Here is a 25702-nt window from a genome sequence, read left to right as displayed (position 1 = left end):
TATAGCATTAATAGCTAATTTAATCATTAAATAAAAACAAAGCATTAATCCCCAATAAAATACAAGTGTATATTACAAGAGAAGATAAGAAACCAGGAAGCAAGCAATATCATTATTTCTTCCAACTCCCCATTTACTCATATTGACAACTACCATTGTCACTCCTTGCTGTTGGGTCAAAGTTTGCAGCTGATGGATCCGTACAGCCTTCAGGGACAGGTACATTAATTTGTTGGGCTGCCTTGCTGCCTGCATCAAAAAATTTACAGAAAACTTGAACAAACTCCTATAGTTCAGATTTGGTAAGGAAAATCTGCCCCAAATTTAAACAAATGAAATTCCGCCACATCACTTGAGATTTAAAAAGTTGGGACATAAGTTGGTGCCTCTAAGGTTATTGAGTTAAGACAAAGTGTGCTAACCATAGAATTCTCCTCTCTTAATGGAGTCCTGGTTTGCATCTCCAAGCGCTGCATCACTCAAGTACTTGTCAGCCAGTTGAACTCTCTTCACATTGTCCTGCTCCTGAACCAGCATTTGACCATAGTGAAGGAGCTTCTCCACTGTCATTTTAGGCTGTTCAAAAGTTGGGGGACCTTCTTTTGAGTTCACAAGCTTCTTCCCAATGCCATCTACCCCAACACCTGATACCCACTTCCTCACTTCATCATCGTAAACTCGAGCCCTTAGAGCACCGAAGAAGTCTGCAGTGTGGCATATAACAAGTTAGCATGATCGTATTTTCAACCAAGTCGCTAATCGAGTAATACTATAGGGATCATATTTACTGATCACATTTCTAATAGATTAGTTACTCAAGAAATATAAATAGCATGGCCAACACATTCCCAAAGTATATGCAAAAGCTACTACAACAGAAGAGTCTCTATGGATTGTTGAAGACCTTTCCTGCTTTATACTTAAAATTCTTATCAAGAAAAGTGTTGGAAATTCCAAAACACCAAGCTTTTTAGCTATACTTACCAATAGATTGACCAGGGAATGTGTCAACAATCTTAACAACATCATCCGCACTAACATTGTCAGGCTTGAAGATTCCCGTGCAAACCCCAATCCAGTCTAAATGTTAGGGGGGCCAATAGCTGAAAAAGATATGAAATTTCATACCGATTTCCAAGTTTTATATAAAAAACTTAATGGAATTCATGAGAATTGGGAGGCCACAGCCACCTTTGGCCTGTGTGTGGCTCCATTGCTTTTTCCTTTGCCTTGGGTATGGCATGGGTTTCATGAGTAGATGTATCTCATCCTTTGCCATGGGTATGGCATGGTTCAGGCAGCCTCTCTTATGTTCTGACTTTCATGTTCTTCATGGGGTTGACTATGTTGCTCGACTTCGGATAGTCCACTCCGGGCTATTATTATTTTGTATTGATTATCTGGAATAAATAAAAGTTCTCCAACTTCTTTAATTGAATACATGTAATTAAGTAATACCTTAGTCTTTTTTTAATTACTTTATTTAGTAATTATGTTTTAATTATTATTTCTTTAGTGAGTATTTAAATATTTTACTGATTTCGTAAATTACTTGGTAAATGGTAGTTTTGAATTATTTTGTGGACTTTGTTTTTTGTTCTTTGATATTAAATAATCATTAAAATACGTGCGTATGTGTATTATATGTTTGCTTTCATTATACCGAGTCTTTAAGACATATACGGAAAACGAAAGTATTATTGAAAAATACGTATGTACGTGTATAATACGAGTATTAAATGGCAAAATGCTAAATTCTTTATACGAGTAATAACTCTGGAAAAGTAAAAAATCAAAAGGGAACAATAGCTATACCTTAGTAATGGCCTAAACGTAATGGATAATGCTTTGGACTAGTCTTATCGACAAAGGAAAATCAGGGAGAAAAAATTTAAAAAACCAAAAGGCACCCATTAGATATTTAAAGAGTATAGGCGCGCGGCTATACTATTTCTTTTATTTAAAAGCACCCGCATAGCGCCTAGGCGGCACAATTTATTTATTTATTTATTTAAAGAGTATAGCCGAGCGGCTATAGTCCACAAATAGAATATTTTAAAACTACAGCCGCGCGGCTATACTTTATAAATACCATAATCTGAATTTCTCTTTTTTAATTACTTTAATTATTGTTTACTTAGTGAATAATTAGTATTTAATAATTTTGTTAAATTCAAAAATTTTAAAAACTAAATACTATTTATTAAGTAATATCATTTATGATGTTAATTAAAATATTTAATACTAATTATTCACTAGAGAAATAATAGTTAGAAAATAATTACTAATGAAAGTAATTAAATTAATTACTGAAAAGAAATTTTAAAAAAAAAATTTATTGACCTAAAGATACTAAGTTCATATATATATAAAAACATCTCCCGACGAAATTTCATCGGCAGAGAGCTATGCCGGTAAATAGTAATTAATTTCATATTTCAATCCTTTCTTTCCTTTTGGAGAATGCATTCATGGTTTTGTGCCTGTCGGACATGAAGATATCAGTGCACTGATTGGTTTTTGGTACATTTATTCCATGAAGAAAGAAGAAATGATAAAGGCAAAACACATGCATGACTTGACAGGCAAACACATTTATTGGCTCAAAGATATTACAAGTACAAAAAATTGATGATTGAATTGTGTCTCCTGATACAAGAACACGCTCTAATATCCTCAAGGACTATAAACCTTTTTCATTTTTTGTATGATTACATTCTGTGAAAATAACCAAAACCATTTGTGAATTATCACCACTTAATTCATCTTCACTTTACCTGTTAGCGTATTGATAGCAGTCATCAAGACTCGGAGGGTCAAATTACAATTTCACCTCCTTTCCAATCTTCCCCTTGTTAAGTAAAACCCCTCAAATGCTTGAGCAGAGCATGGTTGAACAAACCAAGGGTATAGACTGACCGATTCATGTCAGAATTTTGCTGGTTATTGTGGAAGCAAAATGTTCCATTCATTTTCCCTTTGTACATTGGAGCACTATTATAATTATCGTCAGGAAGATGTGCTGAGAGATTCAGGTTTAAGGAATAGTGCATAAAGAAGCTCATTCCATGAATCAGGCACACCAGTGGCTGCAGTCTTGATGCAGGTAGGCACACCAGGTAAAGTCCATCTTGTTGTGATAGGAATGAACAAGAACAAATAAGTTTTAGCTAATGTAATAAACATGAGCTTGGGCTTCTGTTGCTGACATAAAAACATCTCTTTCCATGTCTTCGGATACAACCTCTTTTCTTGGATGGGACACACATTCAGCAAATCCAACTTCCAAACATGAGACTCGTTCAATCGCTCCGATAACACATCAAAGATGGTCATAACTATAGGACTGTGGGGTAAAACAGGCAATGAACCAAAGTCGGGCAGAGCTTCCATGTGACAACCCCCCACCAGAATTCCAAATTCCCGCCTCTGTTACATCTACAGGTAATTTACTAGTGTTCAGTTAATTATGTATTTTGGAGATAACATACGCACTCCCATTAAGCTGATAACCAGTGTCGTAACTGTTAGCAGTTTTTCCAACATAATTAACCTGCAGAAGGTAAGAGCTTAGAATTATTCCTCCACAAAATATGCAAAAAGGAACCAGGCCAAAAAAGAATATTATTCTAAACTGAGTAGGTCTTTTTTTTTTTTTTTTGGATCACACCTGAGTAGGTCTTGCTACTTGCTCTCTCGCGGTGAGGCAAACACTTCGTGAAGAGTCGGTCTCTTCATGACTGCTCGTTATGAGCACAAATGTTCCCCAAGGCCCAACAAGCCTTTTATCTTCCAACTCTCTTTTACATTCTGAATGGCCCACTCCCTTTTAGGCCCATAAGCGAAAATTTCAAGCCAAAAGAATACAGAGAAACTAAATTGATTATAAAAGAAATAAGAACATTAAATGTCGCTAATTTGGAAAAAAAAAAAAAAACATTCAATGGTATAATAAGAAATCAACACAATTAATTGAGGAAAGGTAAACTGCAATAAGGTATTTTGTGAGTGGTGTATAATGACTAAAATGGACATTATATTGAAATGACTTTTCTGTTCAAGTATTTATGTATCATGAATACATTGACCAGTATTGCATTGCTTTCAGCTTTCCAACAAAAACCGACCACAGGCTCTGCATTGCTGCCAAGAAATGGTTGATTTCATAACTAATGAACAAATCATCACCACATTATATTGGGGTTTTTGCTAAAATAGCCCTTTTCAGAATTTTTATTCTATAATAGCTACTGCTTCATACAATGTCTTTTTGTTGTCCCCATAATACCTTTTTAATGTAAGGGGGCTATTTTAGAATGGCAAAAAGTCATTTTTGGTCCTTGTAGTTTGCTACTTTTACCACTTTGGTCACTGTCATTTCAATTTGATCAATTTTGTCCCTATAGTTTCAATTCCGAGCAATTCAAGGACAATCCCCAATTTTTTGTCAAATTACTTTAATATGGAGGGGCATTTCGGTCCAATCTTGGATCCCCTCCACCACCCAAGCAATCCCTAATGTAGTTTTTCTTATGCTTTCAAGTCTCAAGCCCCTACTTTATCTTGAGTTCATGATGAGAGGTTTTAGGCAATGCATGTAATTAGTTTAGAGAGAGAGAGAGAGAGAGAGAGAGAGAGAGAGTGAAGGGAAAATGTGGTTGTGGAGGGAGGGTATAAGGTGATTGTCGAGGTGGTTGGGTCGTGGCTATAGGAGAGGGAGTGGGTTGAATTAGGAGGAGAAGGAGGAGGTTGGGTGGGGAGGGGGAGGAGGAGGAGGGATGAGAGAAGGTGGTTCGGTAGGGGCTGCTAGGTTTTTGTGGGGGTGGTTGTGGAGGGGCTGTAAGTTGGACCAAAATGCCCCTTCATATTAGAGTAATTTAACAAAAAATTGAGGATTGTCCTTGAATTACTCAAAATTGAAACTACAGGGGCAAAATTGATCAAATTGAAACTATAAGGACCAAAGTAATAAAAGTGGTACACTATAGGGATCAAAAATGACTTTTTTCCTTTTAGAATAGAAATGGTGAAAAATGGCTATTTTAGCCAATTTCACTATTATATTTATATGCAACAATTTCATTTTATTATGTTACCCAACTTGAAACGAAGCATTCAATTCGCACTCTCTTTTATAAAACCCAAAACCAAAAAAAGAACAAGGCCTTCAGTATCAAACACTCACAGCAATTCTCAGTATCAAACACACATAGCAATTCTCATGTCTCATCTCCAAAGTAAGCATATATATATTCCAAATATTTAAGTTACTTGAAAACTAAGTTTTCAAATCTCTATTATAGCCTCTCCACGAGCTCTTCCACGCATGTGAGGGCTCTCCAAAAAAGATTTTTTTAATTTTGTGCTAAAAGAGTTTTTTTCTTAATCACTCATCATTAAATATTTATTTTGTTTTTGTTTAAGTACTAGCAAATGATCTACTAGTGTAGTGGTTTGGAGTATTTACTCCCTCAAACAAGGTTCTGGGTTCGAATGCTAGTATCCGTATAGTGTATGTGAGTTTAGTATACTATTGCCTCTCTCAATAGGAAAGGTCCTAAAAAAAATTTAAAAAATAAAACATATTTTTGTAGCTTATTTTTAGAAAACCTTGATGACACGTGATTCAAATAAATTTAAAAAACTTATGACACGTGATTAAAAAAAATAAAAACTTATGACACCTAATTAAGAAAATAAATCTCTCATGCGCATGCGGAGAGGCTAGTCTAATATAAATAGGAGTGCATGTGGAGAGACTAGTCTTATATAAATAGAAGCGCACGTGGACATGCTAGTCTAATATAAATAGGAGTGCATGATGTAGGGCAAACATCTACCACAATCTTTTCTCACAGTTAAGCTACTCTCAACCAAGAACCCAAGATGGCCAATCCAGGCTTGCCGCCTAACATGCCACAAGCTAGGAATATGAGAACCTTGGCGAGTATACGTAACATGCCTCAAGCTATGAAGACTTCCATTAGCAATATGGGAGTTAACAGAGTAACGTGTATTGCCAGAATTACGTTTAGTTTATGCGATGTAACGAGCCCTAAGCTACTAATAGGGCTACCCCACGAGCGCAACGTTCTCACTGAAGCCGAGCACAAATTTTTGAATGATGAAAACGAGCACATATTGTTGAATGAAAATTATGAGCCAAATAGTAAAATTAGAGTTAAGTTGCTAGAAGAGCCGAACCGTACGACTGAGTTGAGTTTAGTTAAGTTTGGAATTCTTGCTGGATACGCTTTAACAGATGGATGGGAGAGCGTTGTGCAAAGACAGAATTTCAAGTTCGGTGCTGCTGATGGTCCTGATAGTGCTGATCTATGGTGCTTCAGAGCTCAGGGATTTATTTGGTTTGCTATTCATCGTTAATTAGTTAGAGTATAATATGAGGTTTCTAATGGGATATTACTTATAAGCATAGTATATTGACTTACATATGTATACATGTGTGTGTTTATATATATAATGCTTCTAATAACTATGAATAAACTACACATACATGCGTATACACGTGCGAAGGGTTTTTCATGTGGTTGTTGCAAAACAGATTAGGGTTAACAATTTTAGAATGATTCCAACCCAACCAGAAATGAATAGATTACTTGACTCACACTTAACTGAAAGTTTAACTAGTATTACGCGAAGATAATGATTTTCTTTCAATTTTTAAATGTGTATTACATAATATTTTTATTATTGTGTTAGTATCATGAGTAAGTTAATATTTATTTTACAAGTAATATAATGTTTGATTTAAAAAAATAATAATAATAATAATTAATTACCCAAAAGACATATGTGCCCATTACATCAACTCTATTTTTGTATCATCATTAAATAAATAAAAAACATCTTTTATTACAAATAAAATGAATTAAACGATGGGTGTTTCTATTTGGACCCAACACTTTTCCTCTTCCCCCCAACCCAACGAGTTTTAAAATCCCTATTTTACCCCTAAAATAAAAAGTCTCAAGCTCAACCCCCGTTGGATTGGCGGACGTGTTTAAGACAAGAAGATAATCATTGCTTTCAGCAGTTCAACAACCCCAAATACCGGCATAAGCCTCTGCTTTAGCTGCCAAGAAATGGTTGGTTAATTTCATAAAATATCAAAGTATATAATCCGCAATAATTCTCTTTCATAAAACCCAAAATAACAATCACAAGTCTTTCAGTTTTTACACAACAATTCTCATTCCTCATCTCCGATGGACTCAAATGCCTCCTCACCCGATATCTCATTCCAGTTCCCGACCCTCTTCCGAATCTACAAAGACGGCCGCGTCGAAAGACTTAAAGGCACCGAAGTCGTCCCGCCCTCCACCGACCCTGAAACCGGGGTCCGATCCAAAGACATCGTCCTCTCGCTCGAATCCGGACTCTCCGCACGCATCTCCCTTCCCAAACTCCCCGACCCGACTCGGAAGCTCCCCCTCCTTGTTTTCATCCACGGCGGCGCTTTCGTCATCGAGTCCCCCTACTCTCCTCTCTACCACAGCCACGCCGCTTTGCTAACATCCGAAGCAAACGTCGTCGTTTTGTCTGTGCACTATAGGCGGGCCCCTGAGCACCCACTCCCTGTTGCGTATGAAGACTCATGGGAAGCACTCCAATGGGCCCGAAACCTGGCTCAACGATTATGTTGACTTTGACCGTGTTTTCGTGGGCGGGGACAGTGCCGGGGCCACCCTTACGAACCACGTGGTACATCGGGCCGGAGTCCATGGGCTGAGTGGGGCGTATTTTGGGAACGAAAAGCCCAATAAGCTGCTTGAGGTTATTTTTTCAGGCGTGTAGTGGGCTGAACGACCCGAGAGTGAACCCGGGCAAGGATCCGAAATTGGGGGAGATTGGGTGTGGGAGGGTGTTGGTTTTTGTGGCTGAGAAGGACTTTTTCAGGGACAGGGCTTGGGCTTACTATGAAGCATTGAAAAAGAGTGGGTGGGGTGGGGTGGTTGAGATTGTGGAAAGTTAAGGGGAGGACCACGTGTTCCATTTGTTCAACCCAAGTTGTGACAAGGCTGTGGAGATGGTAAAAAAGGTGGTTTCTTTCATAAATCAGGACTAGGGGTTGGGCTTGGGTGTGTTTTGAAATTTCTATGTCATCTAAAGATTTGTCATTGTAATAGAATATGAGCATATTTGCAAAGCTGAATTAGTAGCGCCTTGATTTTTATTTGCTGGGAAAACATCAATTTCACAGGTTTGAGTCGTGTATATATTAATTTTTGGCTAAACTGCATGCACGTCAAAATTTTGCTGGGCCTGACAAACACAATCTTTTAAGCTGCAAAGTTACAAAGACATTACAAGTTCGTAGTCCAGCTCAAGGGTCAACAGCAATGGCTTCCAATTTCATGTCACTGGTTGTACTGCCCCTTGCATTCCGAATTAATTTTGAAACAACCAAACACACAAGAAAGAGGACAGGCAAAATGTTTACTTTGAAAGGATTGTCCTCATGCTGAAGCACGCACAAAAACTGAACCATGGAGGAAGCCCACTGAGTGATTGCATAAATTAGTCCACAAATCTCAGGGAAAGTACCATAAAGGGTGCCTGAACACGGACAATAAAACCACCACAGCAATTTTCCGCACTTGCCAAATTCAACTTTTCCTCTTCTGCCTTTGTGAATGAATTCCCAGATGCAAGTGGCTAGAGATATAATAGCCAGCCCCATACCAAAGAGTTCATAGAGGGGCTTTCGTGGGGAGGAAAGCTGATCACATATACCTGAAAAGATCTCAAGCATCAGGCTAACGATTAAAAACATCCACTCCGCTGAAAATGCCTACAAAAGAAATTAGTAGTTCAATTAAAGTTTAAGAGATATATCTTGCAAGAGAAAAATTATAAGAAACTGATCGAGAGGTGCTAAGAAAGTTGTAGAGTTTGCACCTTACTTAAGAAGCTTTTAGCACTAGACAATATCCCATCTGGTTGCTCAGGCAAACTTTCTTGACGTTGAATTCCAATTGTTCCCTGGTATGAAAAAGCTAGCAACTAAGCTATTAACAAATGCAAGTTCCTTATCAAATAAAATGAAAGTGCTTTCAGGTAACTGCAAGGCAAACTCATTTGTTTCTTGGCAACATATATGCAATTGTATATATATGATTATATTCTACTTACAATGTTAACATCCTGTCGAGCAGTTTCTATACGCATTTCTTCTTGCAAGTCATGCATTTGAACATGTTGTTCTTCAATCCTCAAGAGGGCAGTTTCCATGGATACTTTCTCCGGATGTTCTAGAGCATTTTTGGTTATTTTGAGGATTTCATCAGTATCCAGGGCAGGAGCTCTTCTGTAACAATCCAATACTGCTTGCCACTCATCTATACTTCTACCACATAGAAGCGAACCAGTAACCGTGAGAGCTAATGGGATCCCCTTAGCATATTCTACTAGACTTACTGCAAGTTTCTTATAATCATCTGGAAGTCCTTTTTCCGGGTAGGCATTATAGCTGAAGAGCTCAAAAGCTTCATAAGGATCTAGTTCCTTGACCTCATACGTTACGTCAACTTGATGAGACGCCAGCAAATGCTTGTATCTTGTTGTTATGATAATTCTACTACCCAAACCAAGCCAATCAGACCTTCCAATTAATTTGTTTAATTGGTCCAATTGATCCACATCATCAAGCATTAAGAGAACCTTTTTATGACTCAACCTTTGCTTTATTACATTGATACCTTTATCAACGCTTGTCACCTCCAATTCTTTTCCCCCTAGAATCTCATAAAGAAGAGTCTTCTGTTGTTGGAGCAGGCCTCTAGGTGCCGCTGAGTTTTCTCTAACATTTTCCAGAAAACAACTACCTTCAAACTTATGGGCAATTGAATTATAAACTGCTTTGGCAATTGTTGTCTTACCTATTCCCCTAATCCCCCATATACCTACCATGCGAACATCATCTACATCAGCACCTAAAAAATCACGCATATCTTGCAAACGAGACTCTATACCAACTGGGTACTTTGCCACATGCAAATATGTACGATTTAATACTTGCAATGAAATCTCTTCAACGATGTCATTGATAAATTTGGACTCGCTCCTGTCAGAATAAAATATTTATAAAAAAACATGAAAAGTAATGGAATTTAATTGATATGTATGTTTAAAGGAGCCAAATAACATGCAAATTAAATCACCCATTAGTGTAGTGGTTTGGAGTAAGTGCTAGCCAAACAACATGCAAGGTTCAGGTTTGAGTCCTAGCCTTCTCTCTCTCTCTCTCTAACCGGATACAACTTATGCCACAAAGAGAAAATTCATTATCTAGATTGAATTTATTCTTTGTTTTCAATATTTTACTTTTGAATTTGCAAACAGAGGAGTCGAGAATTTGTTTTTCGAAATAGAGGCGAGTTCGAGTTGATGGGGTGCAGGGCCGTCCCTGAGATTTTGAGGGCCCTGTGCGAAACTTAAATTGGGGCCTCACATAATCTAATACGAAAAATACTATAAATAAAAATTTGCCATAACTTAATGTCATAAACAATTTTTTTTTAGAACTAAAAGTCACCATCAATAAACATGTAATGACTAACTAAGTCGTTTTGTATATCCAGAAACGTATTTTCTAGTAGGTGGCATGTTTAGATTACAAAGAAAAATTCCAAAACCCTATAACCTGGAAGAAAACCCCAACAGGAAATAGATAAATATTTCTAAAAACTATGTTCTCATATAACCAATCATCAACATGATAATAATTTAATAAAATAAGTCATGTAATATATAGATTGAAATTTAGATGCATACCTGAATTTGAATTGAGATTTGAATATGCCTATTTGATTTTGAGTGGTCTTTATGAATTTAGGAATTAGGGTTTTCTCTTTTTAGTGTTGAAATTCTTGAAATTGAAATAATAACAAAAAATTTCAAAGGATTGAAAAAAGAACCAAGAGAGATTGATGAATGATGATGATTACTTACTAGAAAATCATAGTTTAAGAGAAAGAAGAAGTCATGAAGCTTTTTTTGTTTTGTTTTGAATGAAGAAAGTACTTTTCTTAGAGGAGAAAACTTTTTTTTTTCTTTTAAGAACTATAGGGGAGGAGTAGAAAGTCTTTGGGGGATATATATACTCCGTTTGGTGGTTACCTTCGATGTTTCCCGTTTTTTAAAGGTGTTTCTATTTTCTATTTATTTTATAATTATGTAAAGCTTGTTATAATGCTAAAAAAAATATAAAAAGGCAATTGATTGACTTCAATAAGAATTGAACTCTGGCACCTCTGTTAAGTAGAGGCGCGCTAGAAAGCCAACTCGACCACATACGCTTTTATGCAAACAATTAGCATGCTATAGTATATATACATTTCTTATAATAATAATATATATATATAATATAAGAAATTTTTTTTCGGGGCCCTCAAGAATCGGGGGCCCTGTGCGGTGGCGCCACTTGCGCCACCCCAGGGCCGCCCCTGATGGGGTGCCCGGAAAGAGGGGGCGAATTCGATTTTGTGGGTATTGGGTTGTCGGTGATGAATATGGGGGGATGGGAATGAGGAAGGCCAGATCTGGCCTTTATGGTTCGGCCGAGGGGTGGTATACTGGAGTGGTAGGGTGCGGTGAGTAGATTTCTTCTCCCCCATGAATTTGCAGTGTTCGAATTTGGTTTTCGTACAAATACGCAAACCCCCAAAGTCTGACACTGTTCGAATGTTTTTTGAGATTTTTTATTTAAATCCCACACACCCCACCACTTTTCATATTAAGTTTTAGAAAAATACAAACTCCTCTACATCCTATTGCTAGATTACTCCTCTTTAAAGATGTAAAACGTTGAGGAGCCTACCTCTTTAAAAATCTTTATTTGGTCTAGGATCTCTTTCCATTGACAATAAACAATATACTGTAATAGTTAGCGAGTTTGCATGTCTTACGGCAAGCACAAGGACCTTCTTCTTCTCGAAAAATATGGGGGCCTTCTTCATCTTTTTCCCCAACTATTCAGTTTAGATATATGCCTTTTTCTATAGTTTGTAATAGGAAGATAGTGGGGTTTACATAATAATAAAACTTACAGCTCAATGATTTTAAGTGTTGGGGTGAACAAAGAGAAGTGCGGGATTTAAATAAAAAATCTTTTTTTTGTCTTTTCAATTTGTTGGTTTTTGAATTTGCATAGAGAGAGAGGGGTAGAGAGCGTCTTCTGTGGGTGAAAAAACAGAAAGGGAATGGGAGAATGGGGAATAAGTAAAATAAATAAATAAATAAAGATATTCCAACCAAAAAAAGAAGTAAAAAGTTAAGATAACCGGCCTCAAATATATAGCTATAGTAATTAAGTGGTTAGAAATATACCCATCCTCTAAAATCCACCCGTGCAAATCTGCTGCTTCCGTAAGAGCATCCCTCCATGTCATCACCTCCTCCATGCCATTAATGAATATGCGTTCATGGTCGACAAATGCTTTACCAAAAGTGCCCAATTGCTTTCTCACATGCGAGGGTTTCACTTTGTAAAAAATTGGCATAACCATCTGTTGCTTTGATCTTTTACAATCAAGGATATGGACGAGTTCATCCAAGCACCAGGGCGAGGATCCATAGTTTTCGGAGAATACGATGATAGAAATCTTCGACCCTTCAATTTCTTCGAAAAGTGCTGGTGACATTTGTTCCCCTCTCTTATAGTCAGTATCCATGAAGGTTTTAATTCCCTTCTGTTGCAAATTGCTGTACAAGTGGTCTGTAAAATTGTAGCGTGTATCTGCAGATCTATAACTGATAAAGACATCATTTCTCCAAGAATTGGTGGAAGAAGAAGAGGAAGGGGATACTGATTCACTGGTGATTAAAGCCATAATATTTGATGGGTGTCGGATAAGGTACAACAGGGGAAAAGAGTTACGAATCGTGGTCAGGCGGCCAAAGAGCTTCTCAAGTTATATATATGGGCGGCCTCTTGCTGGGCACCACAGATACTTGAGAAGCAGTTTCCTGGTACCTTCAACGTGCCTGAATTTCAAGCTAAGTAAATACGACAAAGTCCTACTACTTTCGGTCTACCTTACCTTCGGTTTCCACACATATGATGTTGACTTGAACAGAGGGGCAGGGCAGTAGCATCCAGAGTGATTAGCAAATTGACTTGGAGTTCCTTGGTCTTTTTAATTGGAAATATCACAAATTGCATATATGTAATTTACCAGAACCACTTTTTTCTTTCCTTCGAATTAGTGGCGGAGGTAGAGTTTAATATTTGGGGGGGCCACAAGCTTAAAACTATGGGATTTTTTGTGCAATCTATACTATACTCTTTATACGTTCAAAGAGGTGAGAAGATGGTGGGGGGCCAGGCCATCTCAGGCCTATGAATAGCTCCGCCCCTGCTTCGAATTGACAACAGTGGTTCTTACTTTCAAGGATGGAATTTCTGTGATTGTGAGTTCTTGACTTTAGTAATTTGCAGTGTGAAAACAATACACCTTGAGTTTATTATTGGTATCGCCATTCAAAACTTTTCTCAAGCAATAAAAGCCGTACATGAAATTAATTAAGTGCATTTTTTTTTTCTTCTGTATGAATTGATTGGATTAAGTGGACATTCTTTTCCTCTGTCTGAATTGATTGAATTAAGTGCATACCTATTTCTAATTGAAAAGGACTTAGACTTGTTGAAATGACGCGGTGGTGGGAGTTGTGGTGGGGAACGAGAAATTTTTAAATGTTCCTAGTACACTACGTGGCTAGTGTACCATCCAATAAACCTAGTACATGTGGAATTACTCTCAAACTTAATGCATTATTTTTTATGACATGTGGGCGGGCTGCATTGAAAATATTCCACATGTCCTCCGTCTAGTGGATGGTACACCAGCCACGTGGTGTACCGGGAACGTAGATAAGGAAAAATCCAAGTCATCCAACGGAATAATCCATATTACACCAGCAATTAATTATTTTAATTCCAAAATCTGCATGCAAACACGTAATCAATACATAAAAGTTCCACAACATCCCCTTTCTCAGTTTTCCTTTATTTACATCTTTTGTTTGGAAATATTTTTGCACGTTGAATTAAGATTGATTATTATTTAATTAGTGATCATTTTGGAAAGATCGGGAGTTTAAAAATTAAATGTCATCAATGACAATTTAATTAGAAAAATAGCTCTTTATATCCGTCTGAATGCAGTGCATGTAGAAATAACTCAATATTGTTTTTCCAATCACTTCTTTATTGATCAAAATGTCAACAAATATTATCTCTTGATGAAGATGGAACTTGGAGCAATATTAAATAGTTATTTACTATGTACAAGTATATATGCAATGCCATTTGATTATGCCAGTCCATAAATAGATAGCTCTTTCACTTTCATAGATGGTTATTTAGCTTAAGAGGGCAAAGAAAGAATATTTTAGAACATTGGAAATACAAGGGCAATGCTCAAGTAAGAACTGTTTATAAACTGAATATTAAAATCTTGCACTGGTTTAATATCGACCGCTCCAAATGCTAAGGGATGGGTGGTGTTGCATCATCTATGTTGAATCCAAGTTAAAGCTATACAGAGCAGAGACCGCTTTTTTGCTTGCCACATTACCAATTTAATAGATGTTGTAAAATTTCATTAAACTTTAATATTAATTACATCGTGTTTTTTTTTTGACAAAAGAGCGATAGTATTTTATTAATAAGATATAAAAAAAAAACAAATTGACAACTTGATGTATATATCCATACTTTAGAGCATCTCCAAGGGATATGTCAAATACCAAACATCAAATTTAAATTTGATGGCTGATGTGACAATTTGACATTTACATAGTTTTACACTCCACCCAATATGTCAAATAAATAATTATTGTAATAGTCAAATCATTCAAGATAAAGAAGAAAAATAATAAAAAAGGAAAATAATAAATGAAAGTAATAACCAGCTGTCTTTAAAAAAATAATAAAATATTCATTTGACATCTTGCTTTTGGGATGTCAAAAGTAACAGCTGAACCTCCAGCCTTCATTCCACATCAGCTTTGACAATTCGGTTGGAGTGAGGTGAGATGTTATTTCTAGCCGTTAAATGTCTATGTGGCACTTTATTGCAAGGATAAAATTTAAGGGCGATAACTAGATTTAATGGCAAATTGACAGGAAGCTTGCCAAATTGACTGATTGATTACATAAGGGTGAGTGTCGTTCCCCCTCTAACCCTAGCCCCTCTTTTGAAACCTGTTGCAGCGCCGCTTTGGGGAGGAGGCCTTAGGTCCTCCTCCCCTCTTCTGAGTTCCTCTCCCCTTCTGAGTTCCTCTCCCCCACTCTCCTTCCCACTTCCTCCCTCTCTCTCCTCTGTGAGAGTTTATGTTTACTTCTTTGTTTGGGTTTACCTCTTCTCCTCTCCAACTCCTTTCCCTATGTCTGAATTTCTCTACTTTTTTCTCTTCACCCTCACCTTAAATTTCCCTAAATTATGCCCAAATTTGGAAAACCCAAATCTGTACTTCCACTCTCCTCTTTCTTCCCCACCCATAGATGTTGTTCTTCAATCTACTCTTCTCACCTCTACATTCCTTGCCCCTTCTCTGTTACGGTGTCCTTCACATATTCCCTACGGTTGTGTCCCGACCCGAGATCTCAACCACCAGCCACTGCTCCTCGGCTCCATGGATGAGGATGCTTCAAAAGTGCTCTTTGCACTAGCTTCTAGGATTATGGTAGCGCTCTTTGCGTGGGTGGTTTGTCCACCACCATTCTCCGTTCTAAGCAATGGTTTGTCTGGTTACTGGTTACCCATCTCTGGCGGTTGTGGTTTTGCGACGGCGGCGTGGCAAGGAGGCAGTGGCGGCTGTAGCTTCTCAGAGATCTAGGGTTCTTCCTTTGTTTTGGTTTTGGGCTAGATGTTTATTTTAGGGTTTTTTATTTCTGTTGGGCTGAGGCCTTGTACCTATTAGTGTTGGGCTGGTTTTTATTTTTATTTTTCTGGCTGTGTAATCCCTTTCATTTTTATGAAATGAATTACCTTGACCAAAAAAAAAAAAGCTTGCCAAATTGACTTGAAGTTTCGCTGGTCCTTAATTGCAAGGATAGAATTTTCTATGATGATTATTTGTTTGCATTTACGCTTTTTATTATTATTAATCAGCAGAGCTGGAGTTGGAGAGTTAAATTGGAACAAGAATCTGATATAATTAAGAAACTATATGTCACTGTTTTTAAAATCATGATTTGTAATAACGTATAATTAAGCACAATAGGATTGTATTTCTTTGAGAATCATGTTCTGTAATAATTATTATTGCTTGCAGCTTCTTTTCTTTCGTCAGTTTTTTCCTCACTTCTTTGATATTAGGGAACTTGAGAATGAACATGTTCTGTGACATGGAGAAAATGATGTTTTCTTTTATGCCTAAATCGGCCGAACTAAACCGCATCAAACCAGATATGAATGGTTTGGTTTGATTTGGTTTTCATTTTGATTTTAGCTCAAATCGAACCACACTGAACCGTGAAAGTTTAATTGGTTCAGCTGTGATTTGAAGGTGAAACCGGACCAAACCGGACCGTGTCCACACCTACTTCTATCTATGTCTTTACCGCTCAAGAGGAGCCTCTTCATCTCCTCTTCTGAATAGTAAACAAACAGGACAAATGAAAGGCCCAATTTTAGTCTGCAAAACTGATCGGTGCATATTTACATATCATTTTGTACCCTTCTAGCTTATGATTTGGTTATGTTTTTGAGTTAAACTTGTGTTTTTAATCCTTTTTGTGTTTATCTTTCAGTTCATTGAGCTTTAGGTAATAATGATGGCTTTGGATAGTAAATGATGCAATCCATGCATGTTAGGGCCTAATTTGGATGAATGGATGAAGAGTTTAAAGACAAACTCAATTTTGGCTACAGTCCCCTGCCAGCCCAGTTTCGTAGGTCATATTGCAAGCTTTGTTTCAGCAACCTACATAGCTCGGATGAGGCCACATTCTTCATGAACGTTGTTCCAATGGGTGTGTAATATAACATATCCAAAATTCAGCCCCATTGGATAAATATGGAGTCTGTTACCTAGCAAACACAGAGCCATGCTCAGGATGGATTTTATCAGCGCGCAAAATGAGTTAGCAATTTGTTTTGGCCTTAACTTTCTCTTCCGACCTTGGATTGGCCCAAATGATATATGGCTGGAAAGAAGACATTCTGAACTTCAATTTGGAGTGCTTAAAGTCATCATTTGCTTAAGAGAAGCCCAAGTTGTAAGCCCTTGAAGTTGCTGGTCATGCTGACCTCAGCATGTGCTGGTTGGATGCTTGGTCATGGTGAGCTAGGTATGAGCTATCATTTCTGGTTGGAAGCTTGGTCATGGTGACATGAAGATGAGCTAGGGCTGCTGGTGGGATTTATTAGTGAAGTGCATCAACCATTTCAGATTTTATAATGCAAGTGTTGTATGCATTAGTGAAGTGCATCAACCATTTCAGATTTTATAAAACAAGTGTTGTATGCATTAGCCATACTTAATTCAGATTTTCAGCTTCCTTAGGCCTATATATAGTGAGGTTTCCCAAGCTTGTAAACACACCCCAAGGGGGGGAGCTCTCAAGCACTTCTCTAGAGCTCCCTTCCCTTCTCTCCCTCAAATTCTCTTAGTTTCCCTTTGTAGTTCTCAATTGTTGTAATAAGATCATTCTATTAAATTTTCTTTGTACTAAATATCAAACACTTTTCCTTTCTCTTCTTCTAAATTCTTCAAATACTCTCTTCTCCAAACACTTCCCAAACACTTCTCCCATTTCCTTCATCAAATTCTCTAAAGCTTTCAAACACATGTTCTTCCAAAATCCTCAAAGTTCTCAAACATCTCTCTACTTCCCTTCTCTTCCAAAAGTCTCCATGTCTCAAACACTTCACAAACACATTTCTCTTCCTTCCCTAAGTTCTCAAATTCTCCAAGTTCACAAACATCCTCCAAGTTCTCAACCACTCTCTTCCAAATTCTCAAAGTTCCTAAACACTCTCTTCCAAAATCCACAAAGCTCTCAAAACACCTCTCTACTTTCTTCTCCAAATCCTCCAAGTTCTCAAACAGTCTCTTCCAAATTCCCCATGTCTTAAACACATTCCCTTCCAAAATCCTCAAAGCTCTCAAACACATGTTCTTCCAAAATTCTCTAAAGTTCCCAAACACTTTCTTCTCCCTCCTCAAAGTTCTCAAACACTTCCTTTCTTCCTCAAAGTTCTCTTAGTTTCCTTAATGTTTTCTTAGTTGTAATTTATTTTTCTTTGTTATGTAAATTCTTTTCTTAAGTTTTCAAGTTGAATTAGTTTCCAAGTTTCAATTATGGTTTTTGTTCTTATTCATTATGCTTATAAGTTAATATGCTAGTTTGAATGATTGATCACCATTTAGGCTTGCATGTTAGCTATCTTGGTTTGAATTAAGAGTATACACCATGCTTTAATTCGAATTGAACTATGAATAGGAAGAGTATGTATGGACATTCGACAACAGGGATTAGATACATGCTTGGTTGTTTAAAATGTTCTTCTATGCTTAATGGGTTCCTAATGCTTAATTTTAGGTTAGACAACAAATGATCAAATTAGGGAATTAGGAACACAAGGTTATGACCACAGACCATGGCTTAATCATACTTTAGCTAGAATCAATCCATTAATCTAAATTGAACTTGGGAACTTATTTGCTTGAGTTACTTATTTCTTTCTTCCTTGTTTTATGTTCTTTGTTTTTGTTTCTATTTTGTGTAGGGAAACTAAATTGGATCATTCAATCACCAATCCCTGTGGAATCGACCTCGCACTTACATACGCTATACTACCGAACGGCTCGTGCACTTGCGAGTATCACAAGTTGAGGATGCAACTGAATCCATTTTGGTGCAGCTGTATCTACACAACAAGTTTTTGGCGCCGTTGCCGGGGATCGGTAACATTGTTTGATTCTATTTGGCTTTCCTACTTTATTTTATTTTTTTTCTTAACTGAACAATTTCAAGTTTTAAAGTTAATGACGTTAATGGACAAATTGTGTTTGTAGTCCAACAGAAAAGGACAATTGCCCAACAAGCAAGAGAACTGGGTTTAAGTCCCAGCTTACACAACCCATTGGTGCTTGTTGCTTTGAAGCATGGAATTGGACTTGTGTTGATTTTCCTTTTCATTTTAGTTTTTATTTCCTAATCCTTTTAATTCCATTTCAAGTTTGTGTGTTTGTTTTAGCAATTTATTATAGCTCAATAATAAATGGAGAGAGATGGCAACCTCAATCATAAGAATGGGAAGTGTGGAGCAATGGGAGAAGTCGCGACCTCCAAGTGCATCCATGCTCGACCTAATCGCTTCAAGGGGGAGCATTTCAATCCTTTCTCTTCTTTGAATTCTGTTTATTTTCGTAGTTGTTTTTGCCTTTTGGTCCGCGTTGAGTTCTTTGTTTTTCTATGCTGAATCCAACCATATAAAGAACGTAAAATTTGAACTTACGGTTGGAAAGTTATAGCCTAAAAACTGAACAGAGGTCGAAGCTGAAAAACATAGAAACGAATCTGTCCAAATGGTGATAAATAGGTGATAGAAAGTGCTGTTTTTTTTTTCTTTGGTTTCTTGGTTTGTTTCTTTTAGTACAACAATTTATTGAGTTTGTTTGAGTTTGTTTAGAGTACTTAGTTCATTTTCGTTTATGGTTTGTTGTTTTATTTATCTTAATTTGTTTTTGTTTCTTTTTCTTACGAGAATATCTTTAAAAAATTTATTAAAAAAAAATAAAAAATTATTTTTCATATGAGCTAACTTTTGGTAACTCCAGTAAGCACTTCCGTCAATACAGTGTCTAGGAGTTCTTTAGGCGACACCTTCGGTGTCTAAGAAGTTTGGGTTTTAAGCGGGACCATTGTGACCCCTCCAACCTTCCCGGATCCCCTGGCTGTGTTTTCTGAGGCCCTTAACTGGTCATCCGTGAGTTGCTTGTATATTCGTGTGTTTTTAAATTAAGTTTTATTTATTTATTTATTTTCTTTGTTTTCTTTTATGTATAGTCTTTGTTTTTGTTTTGTTAAGTTAGTTTATTTATTTATTTACGTGGTATGGTTAGTTAGTTTATTTCTGAGTGTTAAAACACATTTTTATTTCAAACGCTGCATTAAAAACAAAACAAAAAAAAAAAAAAAAAAAAAAAAAAAAACTTCTTCTTCTTCTTCTTCTTCTTCATCTTCATCATCATCATGGCTTGCCTCTATTTTCTCTTACTTGCAGAATCTGCAACAGCTCGACATAGTCCTCATTTTTCCTCTGCAGTGCTTCCACGTGCTGATTGGCACAGTAGAGCCGCTTCTGCAAGTCCGCCACCATAGCCTTCAAGGAAGCTATTTCCTCGCTCATCGCGGCACACTCCCTTGTCCTCGCCAGTAATCGCATGCCCAAATTGGTAGCGGAGACCGCGTGGAGCACAGTTAAATTGTGGGACTCCTCTACCGCTGCCTTATCAGACCTCTGTGCCACATGCAGATGATTTGTCGATGTGAGCTTGCTGCCAATCATGCCTTCCAGCAGCGCTGCTCTGTTCGGCACTGCCTCAGAAAAGTTCGGTATTACCTCAGCAAAGTTTGAGGCCGTACCATGATGATATGTGGAGTTTGGGAAGACATGGTTTTGAGGAACCCTTATCTGCGCATTCGGTGGCGCAAGGGACAATTCAAGGTTAAGATCATCAAGGTGAGTGCATGAGGATGCCATTGTTTTATTTTTGGATTTTTTGATGTTTTTCTCTGAATTTGCAGGAAGAAATGCGGGGTGCTCTTCTACTTCACCGAGATGAGTTTAAATAGACTTAAACAGACGAGGGAGCCGAAAGCACTTCGGATCTCGAGGGTGCTATCCTGTGCTCTTTTCTCTCGGATCCCTTCATTTCCGGCGCAAATTGCGAGCACGTTTTTTTTTAAAAGGGAGCATGCTTACACTTTCACTTACTTTTGCCTCCCTGTTTTATGATGTTTGTGTTTTTGCTTTTTTTCAGTTGTTATTTTATTTTATTTTTTTTCAATTGTTTTTTTCTTGTTTGTCAGGTTTCTCAAGAATTTAGTTGGAAGAAGAGACAAAATTAAAGATGCGTCTTGGACACCTGGTGCAAGAATCCCATCTCTTCTTTTAAATTCTTGTTTGAATTGCGTGTTTATTTCAGTTTATTTATTTATTTATTTATTTTGTTTTTTATTTAATTAGGTAGTATAATTTAAAACTCATAGGATATTCTTTGAAGGAGCTAAATTTTTGGTAACTCCAGTGAGCAACCGCAGTCTATACAATGTCTAGGAGTTCTTTAAGGCGACACCTTCGGTGTCTAAGAAGTTAGGGTTTTAAGCGGGACCATTGTGACCCCTCCAACCTTCCCGGAACCCCTGGCTGTGTTTTCTGAGGCCCTTAACTGGTCATCCTTAAGTTTTTCTCTTAAAAGAAGAAGCAGTTATTTGTGTATTTACTTAACTAAAAATAAAATAAAATAAAAAAAAAAATCTTGTTTGGGTCTTCGTGTTTTTGTTTGATTGTCGTTCTTTAAATTTAGGGTCAATCGTTTCTTTGAGATAGCTAACGTTTTTATTTCCCAATTAAAAAAAAAAACACACATACACTTTAAAATTAAATAAAAACTGAAATCATTTCTTCTTGGCCTTCGGTGTCTCGACCATAGGAGCTTTGAGTTTGGCCCTCTGGCTGTCCTCTTTCGGGGCTTCACGCACAGCCTCTTGGGGCTCATCACTTGAGCTCCCAAAGATCGCAATCTTAGCTTGAGCGTAACTACTCTCGCGATCTACTTGCTTGCGTTTACCCGGTCGGTCTAGGTCCTCCAGCTGCTTTCGCATGTCGCGAGAATACAACTCTACCATCTTTGATAGGTTTTTATTCTCGTCCCGCAATACTTCTAGCTGGTGTCGATTCACCTCCACTATCCTTGACCTCTCCCTTTTTAAGCTCTTTATAGCACTTTGACAATCTTCAACCATACTTCGCTCCGCCGCCAACTGAGCTTTCAGCACCTCTACCTCATGGGACTTCGCAAGTAGGCGATGACCCAAACTTGCAGCACATGCTGTACTCTGCACGCTCAGTGCCAGGGCATCACTCGTGACTTGGTTGTCATCCCTTGTCCCGAACACATGTATATCTTTGGGAGTCACTAAATTTCTGCCAACTCCAATAGCAACATCGTTGTCTAGGAGTATTGAGTCATTGACAGACACAGGCCCTCGTGAGGAGCCAAAGTAGGGCATCCATACTGGTGCTGCTGCTTGGCCCCGTGTTTGAGTCGGTGGAGCTAGGTTGAGATCCAACGAAAATGGATAGGAAGAGGCCATTTGATTTCTCACTTTTTTCTTCTTTTCTCTTTTGTGTTTCTGAGTTTGTGGTTTTGTTTTTATCCCCTTCTTTTTCCTTCTTATAGATATAGTCTTTGACAAACCCTAGCCATTGCAGCGTCTAAGCATTTCTGAATCTCCAGCATTCATCGAGTCCCACAACCTTCTCGCTTTCCAACCATACCCAACTCATTTATCACGACATGTCTTTTCTGAACGGACGCGTTCAGTAAAGCCTTCGCGCCTTTCCATGAGCCCGTAATTTCTGCTTGTGAAATCTGCGGCGCTTCTATCTGTCAACACGTGTCTCGCTCAGTCTGCCCATGACTATCCATGAGACGACATCAGGGACCACATTCCCTCTTTTTAGAAATCCCGCTTTGCGCTCATAATTCACGTTTTATCTTTTTAAGAAAAAATTAAAATTAAAACGTGTGGGCTTTGGATTTCATTGTGGGTCGGGTTTTCACCATTGTTTTGGTTTCAAAGTGAGTTAACTTTCTTTGGGGTTGGGCTTTCAAACGTTTGGGTTTTAGTTTGCGTAAGACTGTCTCTTTAGGGCTTACTGTTTTGAGTGTTTTACTGTTTCGTTATTTATTTATTTGTTTGTTTGTTTGTTTTGTAATTTTTATTTTTATTTATTTTATTTTATTTTATTTGTGTATTTTAATTCAAGTGTGTTTTGTGATTTATATTTACTTTAGTACCTTTCATTTCTTGTTATGACCACACACCATGGCTTAATCATACTTTAGCTAGAACCAATCCATTAATCTAATTGAACTTGGGAACTTATTTGCTTGAGTTAGTTATTTCTTTCTTCCTTGTTTTATTTATTTCCTTTCTTTTTCATTTCTGTTTTGTGTAGGGAAACTAAATTGGATCATTCAATCACCAATCCCTGTGGAATCGACCTCGCACTTACATACGCTAAACTACCAACGGTTCGTGCACTTGCGAGTATCACAAGTTGAGGATGCAACTGAATCCATTTTGGTGCAGCTGTATCTACACAACAAGTTCTTGTTATGACATTGTTTGTGGCTAATTTTTAAACATTGAGGACAATGTTCATTTCTAGGTTTGGGGGTATTGGAGTTTAGCATGTAAAATTGGTTTTTCCTTAATTTAATTTAAATTTTTTTATTTGCTTGTTTTTATTTTTACTTTATTTTGTTTAATTCTTGCTTTTATTTTTATTTTTATTTTTATTTTATTTTGATTTTGATTTTATTTACTTTCCGAACACATTTGATGAGATTGTGATAAATGTTTGCATGACTTAAATGAAAATTGAATTTTATTTATTTATTATTATTAATTTTTTTTCCTTGTAAATTTTTATTGTAAAAATATATATATATATATATATATATATATAATTAATTTGGCATCGTTCTAGCATGATATGTTCGAAACCTTCTTTGCACTTGCCATTTTTTTCATAATTCTCCAATTAAAGGATTTGCATGACCCAAAGAATTGTATCAAGCATAAATTAGACTTATATAACCATATAATGTGAGCTTTTGAGCCTTGTACTTCAATTCATGAGTGTTATATACATACTCTTATTTTCTTGTCATCAAAGTTGTTGTTTGATCTCATTATTCATTGATTTGGTTGAACACTTAAAAGTCATTCATTCTTATGCAATTTGATTTCATGACATTTAAGAAGTGATATTAAGGCCCTCTTTGGATCGTTTGTGCCTTTCAAGCTAACCTTATGCATGCTTAAGCATGATTTTCCATTGTTAACCATTTTGAGCCTACATGTAAACCTTTTCTTTCATTTTACCAATTATATTTCCTCTCCTTAGCCCGAAAAACAAGAATTTACCTTTCTAAGGAACTCATGAGCTCTAATTCGGATGTGTTTTTCATGCTAAGTTTGGGAAGGGATATTACATAAAGAAAAAAAAAATTTCACTCAATTGGTGAAAGAAAAGAAAAGAAAAGAGAAAAATTGTGATTAAGTGGTGGTTGAATGAAATTTCATTTTTGGGCCTTCAAAATAAATTGGTGGTTGTTCAGGAAAGGAGTGAATCAATGTAAATGAAGGTATAAGGAGTTTTGATCATGTAAAAGAAAAATAAATTCTCATTGTGATGATTCGAAGTCTTGTAAACAATTGTTTTATGCTCTTATATTTTGAGTTCCTTGGACTTTGTTTTATCCATACCTTTCATTTCTTACTCACCTTACACCCTTGGCCCCATTACAACCTATGTTAAAGACCTAAATTGATCTTAAATGTCATGTGGTTGAATTGCATTCATTTTTCTACTTTTAAGTGTTTGGCATCCTTCTTGAGATCATATTAATGCAAGTTCTTCATCTTTCTATTTCGAGTTAAGTCTTTATGGTTTAACTCTAATCTCATGTTTATAACTGAGTGTTGCATTATAGCCATCTTCCGAGTGATTCATTTGTGAGAGGACAACTTTGGTGAGATTTGAAGTTGAACTTGTGCTTTGTATGATTTTTGAAATTGTGTGAAAACTAAGATTGGGGAATTTGTTGCATTTGGCTATCACACTACCACACTTTGAGCATATTATGTTTTGAACTTTGCCGCTTTGTGAATAATGTTTAAAATTGAGCTTTTATTGTTAAAACTTTTGAGTCATGTGCATGAGTCATTTCTCTTCAGAAAATGTTCGGAAAGATTGTTTTGAGTTCTTTTTATTTTTGTAATTTTTTTTTTTTTTGTTTTGTTTTGTTTTGTTTTGTTTTTGTTAATGTAATTTTTTTTTTGTTTTTGTTTTTTATTTTGCTTAAGGACTAACAATCTTTTAAGTTTTCTAATTACCTTGTTTTACAGAGTCAGTAAAACGTTTGTGGGTATCGTATCTGTTAAACCCTCAGGAGACACAACTCCTCCTACTAGGGATGCCTAGAGGTTTAAAGGCTTGTTGCATATGCTCAATGCAATCGAGTTACCTACGAAAGTGGTCTAGTTAACTTCTTGTTTGTTTTTATCTTTGTTTTCCTTTTGTTTTGCTCGAGGACTAGCAAAATCTAGGTTTGGGGGTATTTGATCGGTGCATATTTACATATCATTTTGTACCCTTCTAGCTTATGATTTGGTTATGTTTTTGAGTTAAACTTGTGCTTTTAATCCTTTTTGTGTTTATCTTTCAGTTCATTGAGCTTTAGGTAATAATGATGGCTTTGGATAGTAAATGATGCAATCCATGCATGTTAGGGCCTAATTTGGATGAATGGATGAAGAGCTTAAAGACAAACTCAATTTTGGCTACAGTCCCCTGCCAGCCCAGTTTCGTAGGTCATATTGCAAGCTTTGTTTCAGCAACCTACATAGCTCGGATGAGGCCACATTCTT

At 36.8% G+C, this 25702-nt stretch overlaps 2 protein-coding genes and 1 pseudogene across 3 annotated transcripts; 1 reads left to right on the top strand and 2 right to left on the bottom strand.

Moving 5' to 3' along the window:
- Window positions 1-133: 133 nt before the first annotated feature.
- On the bottom strand, window positions 134-1279 carry LOC110754683 (ribulose bisphosphate carboxylase/oxygenase activase 1, chloroplastic-like). Its single transcript, XM_088245883.1, has 4 exons — window positions 1192-1279; window positions 985-1080; window positions 423-704; window positions 134-249 (listed from the first exon to the last, which is right to left on the bottom strand). The coding sequence occupies exons 1-4, from the start codon at window positions 1277-1279 to the stop codon at window positions 134-136; spliced, it is 582 nt and encodes a 193-aa protein (XP_088102009.1).
- Window positions 1280-6916: 5637 nt separating this feature from the next.
- LOC110754658 (putative carboxylesterase 2 pseudogene) lies at window positions 6917-8286 on the top strand (annotated as a pseudogene).
- Window positions 8287-8331: 45 nt separating this feature from the next.
- LOC110754657 (disease resistance protein RPV1-like) lies at window positions 8332-13124 on the bottom strand. Of its 2 annotated transcripts, none has more exons than XM_021955757.2 (4): window positions 12349-13122; window positions 9154-10084; window positions 8920-9003; window positions 8332-8812 (listed from the first exon to the last, which is right to left on the bottom strand). In XM_021955757.2, the coding sequence occupies exons 1-4, from the start codon at window positions 12849-12851 to the stop codon at window positions 8345-8347; spliced, it is 1986 nt and encodes a 661-aa protein (XP_021811449.2). In that variant the 5' UTR covers window positions 12852-13122; the 3' UTR covers window positions 8332-8344. The 2 variants fall into 2 exon arrangements, with proteins under 2 accessions (XP_021811449.2, XP_021811450.2); XM_021955758.2 differs by having other exon boundaries at window positions 8542-8754; window positions 12349-13124.
- Window positions 13125-25702: the final 12578 nt, after the last annotated feature.

The sequence above is a fragment of the Prunus avium genome, chromosome 8 (genome assembly GCF_965620075.1).
Source record: "Prunus avium chromosome 8, drPruAviu1.hap1.1, whole genome shotgun sequence".
Taxonomy (NCBI): Eukaryota; Viridiplantae; Streptophyta; class Magnoliopsida; order Rosales; family Rosaceae; genus Prunus; species Prunus avium.
This window is presented reverse-complemented; position numbering and strand designations above follow the sequence as displayed.

Excerpts from the sequence above, each read along its gene's own strand:
- LOC110754683 (XM_088245883.1), bottom strand. The coding sequence starts at position 1,279 with ATGGCAAAGGATGAGATACATCTACTCATGAAACCCATGCCATACCCA. Across the intron at positions 705-984 it reads ATTCCCTGGTCAATCTATTG|ACTTCTTCGGTGCTCTAAGG; the intron begins GTAAGTATAGCT and ends GCCACACTGCAG. Across the intron at positions 250-422 it reads TAAGAGAGGAGAATTCTATG|GCAGCAAGGCAGCCCAACAA; the intron begins GTTAGCACACTT and ends TTTTTGATGCAG.
- LOC110754657 (XM_021955757.2), bottom strand. The coding sequence starts at position 12,851 with ATGGCTTTAATCACCAGTGAATCAGTATCCCCTTCCTCTTCTTCTTCC. Across the intron at positions 9,004-9,153 it reads CTCGACAGGATGTTAACATT|GGAACAATTGGAATTCAACG; the intron begins GTAAGTAGAATA and ends TTTTCATACCAG. Across the intron at positions 8,813-8,919 it reads CTAAAAGCTTCTTAAGTAAG|GCATTTTCAGCGGAGTGGAT; the intron begins GTGCAAACTCTA and ends TTTCTTTTGTAG.